We start from the raw sequence: 9806 nt of genomic DNA on the forward strand, positions 1-9806 counted from the left end.
AGATTATTAATTGTGGAGAGAGCAAAACCCAATTTGTCTCTAACGTCTTTGATGTGGTTGTTCGGTGGTACTCGCGGTTCCGTGACACGTCCGCGATCCGTCGCGCAGGAAGCTGTCAGCACAACGAAGGGGCTTTCAAGTTGGGAGAAGTGAGATCGAAGACAGATCGAGGACTTATGACTGTCCCTGATAATGTTTGTCTTCGAATTTCGATGAATCCCACGACGCAATGAAGGGAGGCACGACTATTTTTTTTTTTTCTTTTTGGAGGAAGCATCCAAGGCGGAAAAAAAGGTAATCACGTGATAATTCTTGGCATCCAAGGTCTATGCTCAGGACTTTTGCAAGCTGTTGTTTTACCCGCAGCAGACAAAAGGGGGATGTGATATGGCAATTTATTTTAATCCCTTTTTTTTTTCTTAAAGGACAATGCGGTTATTTTCTAGCAAATGAATTCAAAAATGAAGGACAATCTATCAGTGCTCAAATAAAACCCCGCTCACTTCATGATGTCGCCGACCTTGATTAACGGAAGAAAGATCCGCTTCAGCAAATAATACAAGGCACACTGGAGCCTGAGAAAAAGATCAAGGATAACGTTGTGTGAACCAGAGTCAGACTACACGCATAACAACGTTAGTTAGTTGGCTCAAGTATTTTCGAACCACCAAGCCTTTTGAAAGGGAAGTTTATGAAGTGACTACGTGATAGATGTGCACATTCGACTAGAGAATAAGAGGCCAATGAACAGGGTGCTGCCTGTCTGAGTCTGCCACTTGAGCATTTCCAAGTCCAAGTCAAAACCAAGGTGAGTGTGACCTCGATAGAAGTACCTGAGTCTTCAGTTCCGTCTCCCAATAGGTCTGTCTGCTGACCTTTTCATTTAAGTTGATCAGAGTAAGGTCGCTTTGGATTTCAAGGTTATCAGCATAGATCCCTAAATTGGTCCACCTGCTCTTCTCCCAACCGGTTACACACTCCGCCTACAACTTAAGTCACATATCACATACTCTGAAAGTGGCAATGGAATTTTCAACTAGTAACATTCCAATCCTATCGGGAAGCACCCACGATGAGCTAGCAGATTAGCTTGATGTTTCGTGATGTGGTGTGCTAGATGTCGATTGGCTATTGGCTGACATGCAGGTAGACTCCATCTCTTGTGGGGAAAGATCAGCGTTGGTTCACATTCTCACGTCCACCTGGGCGTCTTGATATCATGAGACAGAGAACATCGCGTGGTAAATGGACTTCCCCAGGAAAGAAATCACCAATATATATCCTGGTCCGCAGTTACTCGCTATGTATTCCCCAATTTCGAGCGGAATTTCGGGGGGATTCCTTAATTTGCTTTTCTTTCAGCTGCAGTTACAGGGTTCTTGACTCCATTCCAGTTCTGTTATGCGCATACCTGAATTATCCCATCGAGCCTATTGTTAAAAAAAACGCCCAGAGGGCTTTACATAAACCATGCTTTCCCCGGCCCTCGTTGCCCTTGCTCCTCTAGTCAGTGAGTCGGAAGCACACATCTTGCTGACTGGCCTCAGTAATCCAAGATCAAGATGTATTGCTCTCCTATGATCAAGTTTCTTTCTTTGCTAGCTTGTGCCAGTGCACAGCTACTAGAGATCCCCACTGTGGACGATATACTCAGTTCTGCCATGCTCCCCTTTGACCAGTATACGTCCTTCGGTCCAGCTACAACAAAAGTTGCCTCGGCTGCTGTAAGCTTCGGAACAAAGGCCGCCGTGATTGCCGAATCCACCGGTACAACAGTGGCAGCGGCAGACACAGGATACTGGCTAGCAGACATCGCTCATCAAGGAGTCGCAGCCTTCAACTCGAACCCGTCTGGCTATAAAGTCTTTCGAAATGTGAAGGACTACGGAGCTAAAGGTGACCATTTAAGGATGACTTCCTCCACTCAACAGGGCTAATGCAATGACAGGTGATGGTGTGACCGATGATACAGCCGCGATCAATGCGGCCATCAGCGCCGGTGGTCGGTTTGGCCCAGCAAGCCGACAATCCTCCACCACAACCCCCGCGATAGTTTACTTCCCCTCTGGGACGTACCTAATTTCAACGTCGATTATTGATTACTATTTCACCCAGTTGATTGGCAACCCGAATGCAATGCCCGTCATAAAGGCAACCGCAGGGTTTGTGGGACTCGGCATGATTGACGGGGACCAATACCAGAACGATGGAAACCAGGGCTGGACGTCGACGAATGTTTTCTTCAGACAAATTCGCAATTTGAAATTGGACTTGACTTCAATCCCTGCTGGTACTGCTGCGACTGGTATTCACTGGCCGACTGGCCAGGCTTCTAGCATCGAGAATGTTGTCATTACGATGAGTTCTGCTTCTGGAACGCAACACCAGGGTATCTTCATTGAGAACGGTATGTTGGCACTTGAGTTAATTTGGAATATCTGTTGATGAAATTATCAGGCTCTGGTGGCTGGATGACCGATGTGGTAATTACTGGTGGCCTCTATGGTGCCAATATTGGCAACCAGCAATTTACAATGCGGAACTTGGCCATTTCGAACGCAGTGACCGCAATTTCTCAGATCTGGAACTGGGGGTGGACTTACCAAGGTCTGTCATTGTCTGATTGCACAACCGCTATTTCGATCAGCAATGGTGGTGCCGGGGCCCAGCTCATTGGCTCGGTCAACATCCTTGACAGCACTATCCAAAACTGCCCTACCTTTGTCGATACCGCTTGGCAGACCTCGACGCTATCAACTGGCAGCCTCATTCTGGAAAACGTAGTTCTGAAAAATGTCCCGGTTGCAGTCAAAGGCGTCAGCGGTACTGTCCTTGCTGGCTCGACAGGTTCCACGACCATTGGTGCTTGGGGACAAGGCCACAAGTATACTCCAAATGGACCGACTAATTTCCAGGGCTCTTTCACTCCGCCGACACGCCCGAGCGCTTTGCTTGCTGGTGGGTCGAACAGGTATTTTACCAAGTCCAAGCCTCAGTATGAACAATCTCCAGTAGCTTCGTTTGTCAGTATTAGAAGTGCAGGCGCCAAGGGAGATGGTTCAACCGACGACACCGCAACCATTCAATCCGCATTGACATCTGCTGCGTCTGCGGGTAAAATTGTGTTCTTCGATCAAGGAACATACAAAGTCACCAGCACTCTTTACGTCCCACCGGGCTCTCGAGTTGTCGGTGAGGCGTATTCTGTCATCATGGCCGCTGGAAGTGTGTGGTCGAGTATTACAAATCCTGTGCCGGTGGTTCAAATTGGTAAATCTGGAGAATCTGGATCTGTTGAATGGTCTGACATGATTGTGAGCACCTCGGGCTCTACGCCGGGCGCTGTACTGATCGAATGGAACTTGGCGGCTATATCAGGCTCTGGGATGTGGGATGTTCATACTCGTATCGGAGGCTTCCAAGGATCTAACCAACAGGTTGCTCAGTGCCCAACGACTGCGGCTGTCTCTGCAGCCTGCCAGGCTGCTTACATGTCCATGCACATCACCAAAGTTGCCAGCGGTGTCTACTTGGAGAATGTTTGGCTCTGGACCGCCGATCATGACCTCGAAAGCCCGACAAATACCCAGATCTCGGTGTACACCGGTCGTGGTCTCTTGGTGGAAGGAAAGAATGTCTGGCTGTAAGTAGCGGATAATCCCTGCCATGCTCTCCCTTCCCTAACCCTTCTGCAAGATATGGAACGGGATCCGAACACCACTCGCTGTACCAGTATCAATTCTCAGGCGCAAGTTCGATTGTCGGGGGTTTCATGCAGACAGAAACACCGTAAGTGATCCTTACATGATACTGTCCCCATATCTCCTATCCTCACAAATTGCACGCAGATACTATCAGCCAAATCCCAACGCAGCTAACGGCCCATACCCCACCAACTCCAATCTCCATGATCCCGACTATAGTAACTGTCTCGGTGGAAACTGTGATGCTCTTGGTCTTCGAATTCTGAATTCCAAGAATGTGAACATCTACGGGGCTGGGCTATACAGCTTCTTCAACAACTACAGCACCACTTGCTCCACGTTCCCCCTTCCGGAGAATTGCCAAAGTATGATCTTCAGCATTGAGGGCAGTACAAGTGGACTGGTGGTATATGGACTAAACACTGTTGGGACAAGCTATATGATCGTGAAGGATGGTACTGCGTTGGCGACGGTTGGCGACAATCTGGCTACCTATGCTGCTACTATTGCGTACTTCACCTTCTAGACTTTCATAGCTCTTATGGAAGGAGCGGGTCGCGCGTGCTAGCTATTATCCAGTGTATATATCGACGCTATGTGGGGTTCAGATTCAAGATCTACATGAACTAAACTAAGTAATCTTGCTAAGGATATTTTGATTCGAATATAAATCTTTAAATTCATTAGTTCATTAGTCATTCAAACAATTTCCTCAATCTTGGTCGTTGTGCTTGACTACACTATTGCATCTCGCTTTCTCCCTTTCATTCACACGAGCAGAGAGTTCAGTAAACATCTGCTCTCTCTCTTGCGCCTTCCACTCGGGTGATTGAAATCGGCCCGGTGTCGAACAGAAACCCGTTTCCACCCACCCACCCAAATATAGCAACCAGCCGCCAGCCGATTTCCTGAGAGGAAACAGATTGCTCGGCTTGACTTTATATTCCACCCCTTTGCCGTACAGCAATCGGATATAGTCGAGCAATTCGCGCTTCATCTGGAGTAATGAATCAAGGTCAAGGACTGGCTCGTTGACACGCCGCCAAAGTGGTGTCCAGTGGACCTTTGGCGAGCCCAGCACAAGGACACCTGACTTGAAATCGGCGCTTATGATGCGAGGATGGCCGATTGGGGAGGGAATCTGAGAAAGTATGGATAGGACAGAGTATTCACGCCGTAGCGCGGCCAAGCTATCGGGATGGAACTAGTGACCAGGTGATTAATTCGGATGGATGAGAGACATGATGAGCTGGGGGGTGACTAACCTCGCAAACTATCCCCCTTTCATATTTTGAGCCGATACTTGCTAATTTCTTGACGGTTCGTCCGCCGGCAGAGGTCTGGAGGGCCGTCCGTTTTCTCGCGTGATGGGGATGCCAAGATGTGGACTCATGAGGACGATCCAGTCGTCTTCACTCTGGCCGTCGGGGAACTTGTTGTGGTGCAGCCATAATTGGCGGCTAGTCCACTGTGGGTGTCATCTGCATCGCAATCGTAACAAGGAAGTATACGCCGATTGATGAGGAATAGTGGTGAGCCAAGGAGATTCGTTTGGGTTTGGGTTTGGAAAATTGTAGGTAAAATGTAGGCTTTGCCACGACTTCCAATATTGCCTACAACATACTGTGTTGGCTAAATGCCGTATATTTGACCAGGCGCTTCAGGTTGCCCTTTAAGCCGATAAATCTCAGGGTATTTAATTGAAGAGCTAAGCAGGATCAGCGAGCGTAGCAGGTGATTTCACAAAAATATTAGGCTATCAAATGAGTGGGCAACCTTGAAGTGCGATAAAATACGCCAACTCACTTTACAGCACGAATTTCTCGCAGTCCAAATCACCCTCATCTTCCACCTTGTATCGTTCTTCACCTCGGAACTTACTATCAAGGGTTTAGAATCTCAGATACCTACACACCTCCTCACCCGGATTAATATATTGGCGCTCTGCTATTCATCTATACCCGCTAATCTCGGCCAGAAGACCTATCTGGCTTTGAGACTTGACGATTTCCTAGAGCCGTGGCACGGAGCTGACGCTGACGCGCTACGGCACACGCTTGCGGACGCAGCGCGGCCCGCTTCGCTTAGCCGATGATACGAAGAGCTTGATCAAATTGAAAGCTGGCATGAATTCAGCTCAGCCAAAATCTCTTTAATACCTGACGTGCGCACCTCTCTAGACTCAGTGCTCACACCTCGATGGAAGGCCTGGTTACCCGACCTCGCTCGTGTCATATACAATGAAAGAATGCCGGAGACCTTTTACTCGAGTACTTTGGTGACTCGTGTGAACATTGCCCTCCAATATGCGCTTCCATCAGCCCCTGCCTTGGTATTATCACGTGCCCGGGTGCTTTCGATAGTAATGGCCTCTTTTTTTCTTAACTATTGATCATGCGACTGTCTTTTTCCCGGATTGGATTGCGTAACCGACTCTACGGCCCAGGCTAATGTCAGGCTGCCGTCAACCCCATCTGCTCCATCGTCTGTTGCGGATGATTTGCCGTCAAGCCCTCCTAAATTCGCTGGGGAGCAGGCTTTAGAAGGCGCAACTCAGACGCTGCCATTCACTCCGAATAGACGGGCCCATCGATCTTCAAATGGTGATCTTAGCCCTGATTTGCATCGGCCGGCTCAAGTTTCCCTTGGGACGGATAGGAAATGAGGAAATAAGATTTGGGACCAGAGCCCGTTGAGATGGGTAGCGAGACAGAACTATGCATTATCCGATGAAACAATTTGACTCTACCCACTCCAGAGCCTTTCAGATCACCAGAAGCATCATAAGAACTGGCATTTGCATTGGTTTTCTAAAAAGATTCTCACCCTACAAGTCCTCATGATGGATTCTCTTTCAAAAATTTGAACACAAAATGTGTGAATCGAAGGAAAGCCTTAAAAATGCCAAACGGGAAATTGTATTGCCGCTCGGATTCATATCCGCGTGGAGAATCCGGGGATATGGGGGCTCATCGGATATTCGGGAGAAAAAGTCCTCAACTCCCCAAGCCTCATCTTACTTTTCAACTCAATTAAAATGTCCAAAGCAAGCAGTGATACGGTAATCCCATTCGACTCTCTCCCACTAGACCCAACAGGCCCACGAGGAAATGCCTGGGGTCGATTTGGAACAGAAGACCAACTTGGGACATTGAACCTGCTCACTCCTGAGCGGGTGGTTCAAGCCGCAAAGGAAATCCAAACTGGTGTACGGATCTCGCTTGACTGGCCGTTGAGCATGCCTTCGCATCCCAGCTTCAATCGCCATCCATTTAAGCAGGAGCTTGTTCTTCGGAATCCGAATTGTATTTATGATGACATCCTGACATTCAATAGCCAGGGGTCCACTCAATGGGATGGATTAAGACATTATGGTATGTGAATTGAGCGTCGATCGATTGTGTTCATCGGACTTTTGCTGACTGGGTGCTAGCAAATCAAAAGTCCCGACAGTTCTATAACGGACATACTACAGAAGAGATAGAGAGCTCGGATATCATTGGACTTCACTGTATGAGAGTTTACAATCTACACGACTAACGCCGCACTAACCAACAACTTTCGTCTAGCCATATGTGAACAGGGTGGAATAACAGGTCGCGGTGTCCTCCTCGACTACGCAGAATGGGCCACCACAAACTCAATCTCCATCTCCGCCCTCAAATCCGAGGCTATCACTCTCGAAAACCTGAAACGAGTAGTCAAAGATCACCACCTCAATTTCCAAAAGGGTGACATACTATTCATCCGCAGCGGCTTCACGGCCGCATACAACCAGCTGGACAACCAACAGCGAAAGGACCTGGCACTCCGATCAGCGCCTGATTTTAGCGGCATCGAAGCAACGGAGGGTATGGTGCGATGGTTATGGGAGCATCAGTTCTCTGCTGTTGCTGGCGACGCACCGAGCTTTGAGCGTGCGCCTATCAGGGGTGCTCATGCGGATCCGAATTTCAATTTACATGAGTGGGTGCTAGCGGGTTGGGGAACACCTATCGGGGAGATGTTTGATTTGGAGAAGTTATCGGAGCATTGCAAGGCTAGTGGACGGTATAGCTTTTTCTTGTCCAGTATGCCTTTGAAGGTAGGTGTCTCTTGAGGATTGGCCGTGTTGGGGGTTGTGCTAATTTAGAGTCGGTCTAGGTCATTGGTGGTGTTGCTAGCCCACCCAATGCATTTGCGATTTTTTGATTTTGTTTTTGAATACTCCGTACTGAAATCAACTATGATTTGAGAGATCCCCTCCAAAGTCCCCACACAAATGCTGGCGGGAATCTTCCGCCGAATGTCCCGCCGAGTGGAGAAGGACAACATCTCAAGGGAGATTGAAACTTAAGTTGCACGCAGTGGGAAGTTGGATCCGAGCATCCGGTAAATGATACAAAGGTATAAATAGTACCTTCTACATCTCCTCAATCATCCAAACCAACAATCCTTGAACTTTTTCTTCTATACCCATTTGCAAGACACATCTCTCCCCTTCCTCGCCCACCATGATCGAAATTCCCAAGGCTAGCTCCCTCAAGGACCTCTTCAGCCTCAAAGGCAAGGTCGTCGTTATCACCGGTGCATCCGGCTCCCGAGGAATCGGCTACGAAGCAGCCCGTGGCTGTGCCGAAATGGGCGGCAACATCGCAATCACATACTTATCGCGAGGCGAGGGAGCCGAAGCCAACGCTAAGGCCCTAGAGGAGGAGTACGGCGTCAAAGCCAAGGCCTACAAATGCGACACGTCTAAATGGAACGAAGTCCAAGAGCTGGTCGCAAACGTGATCGCCGACTTCGGCAAGATCGACTCATTCATCGCGAACGCAGGTCGCACCGCCGACGCTGGTGTGCTTGATGGCTCAGTTGAAGACTGGGAGAACATCATCCAGGCGGATCTCAACTCCGTCTTCTACTGCGCCAAGGCTGTTGGCCCCCATTTCAAGGAACACGGCAAGGGAAGCTTTGTGATTACTGCTTCGATGTCGGGACACATCGTCAATTACCCTCAGGAACAGACTTCGTACAATGTTGCGAAGGCTGGTTGCATTCACATGGCTCGCTCGCTGGCGAATGAGTGGAGGGACTTTGCTCGTGTCAACAGTATCTCGCCTGGATACGTTAACACGGGGCTGGGAGACTTTGTGCCTGCGGATATTCAAGATGGCTGGAACAAGTTGATTCCCATGGGTCGTCAAAGTGATCCTAAGGAGTTGAAGGCGGCATACGTGTACTTTGCTAGTGATGCTAGTACTTACACTACTGGTGCGGATCTGCGGATTGACGGAGGTTACATCTGCCGGTAAGAGGGTAACACTTCGAGGATATGGAGAAGCCATTGGGTCATTTATTTTTGTATCCAAACAAATTACTAGTAATCAAATCTTTCAGAAAGAACTGCCTTTTTGAGATTGTTTCGAGAAGTGGAAACAAGTAGACACATCTTTGAGAAGAACACGTTCAAGACAGGGAGAAAACAGCCATCATAAAATGCAAGTTCCAGGACTATGACACTACAATGTCACAGACTCAAAGTACCCCCACGAGCAACAACGTCATGATGTAGCGCCCTGCACGCTGACTACAAAGAAGCACAAAAGCCCCAGTGATCTCTTCGGGATCTCCCATCCGTCCCATTGGACAGCGGGAATCCCTAATCTTCCTAACATCTACCAAACCATCCCCAGCATTAAGAATAGTATCCATATACCCGGGACTAATACTATTCACTCTGATCCCATGAACAGCCCACTTAGCAGCCAAATTTCGAGTCAGATGCGCGACTCCAACCTGGCTCGCATTGTAAGTAGCTTGCGGCTGTGGGAAATTAGTACAATGTGCCGAGATCAACGTAGTGATTAAGATACATCCGCCTTTGCCTGAGGATTCCATGCGCTTTGTTGCCGCTTGCGCGCAGATGAAGGATCCATTCAGGTTGACGTCTATCACTCTGTTGAGTTAATCAGGTGTTGCTCCAAGGGACTGTTGGCAACTGGGGATTCCAGCAAAGCGGCAGAGGATATCGATGTCTCGCAGTGTCTAGTTTGCCTGGTCATTTGAAATGCAGCTTCTATTGATTTCATTGATGTCACGTCTAAGGGGATTTTGGTTGTATTG

At 48.6% G+C, this 9806-nt stretch overlaps 3 protein-coding genes across 3 annotated transcripts; all 3 read left to right on the forward strand.

Moving 5' to 3' along the window:
- Positions 1 to 1470: 1470 nt before the first annotated feature.
- Positions 1471 to 4230, forward strand: Pdw03_1124 (Exo-beta-1,3-glucanase, putative; the record flags this gene model as incomplete). The annotated part of the gene is made up of 6 exons (XM_014679367.2): positions 1471 to 1510; positions 1603 to 1896; positions 1949 to 2407; positions 2458 to 3643; positions 3697 to 3789; positions 3849 to 4230. 6 exons carry the CDS (start codon positions 1471 to 1473, stop codon positions 4228 to 4230), a joined length of 2454 nt encoding a protein of 817 aa, XP_014534853.2.
- A 2511-nt stretch (positions 4231 to 6741) lies between these two features.
- On the forward strand, positions 6742 to 7895 carry Pdw03_1125 (Putative cyclase; the record flags this gene model as incomplete). The annotated part of the gene is made up of 4 exons (XM_014679368.2): positions 6742 to 7078; positions 7138 to 7215; positions 7274 to 7788; positions 7848 to 7895. The coding sequence occupies 4 exons, from the start codon at positions 6742 to 6744 to the stop codon at positions 7893 to 7895; spliced, it is 978 nt and encodes a 325-aa protein (XP_014534854.2).
- A 302-nt stretch (positions 7896 to 8197) lies between these two features.
- On the forward strand, positions 8198 to 8995 carry Pdw03_1126 (Glucose/ribitol dehydrogenase; the record flags this gene model as incomplete). The annotated part of the gene is made up of 1 exon (XM_014679369.1): positions 8198 to 8995. The coding sequence occupies one exon, from the start codon at positions 8198 to 8200 to the stop codon at positions 8993 to 8995; it is 798 nt and encodes a 265-aa protein (XP_014534855.1).
- Positions 8996 to 9806: the final 811 nt, after the last annotated feature.

Source organism: Penicillium digitatum, chromosome 4, assembly GCF_016767815.1.
Source record: "Penicillium digitatum chromosome 4, complete sequence".
Taxonomy (NCBI): domain Eukaryota; kingdom Fungi; phylum Ascomycota; class Eurotiomycetes; order Eurotiales; family Aspergillaceae; genus Penicillium; species Penicillium digitatum.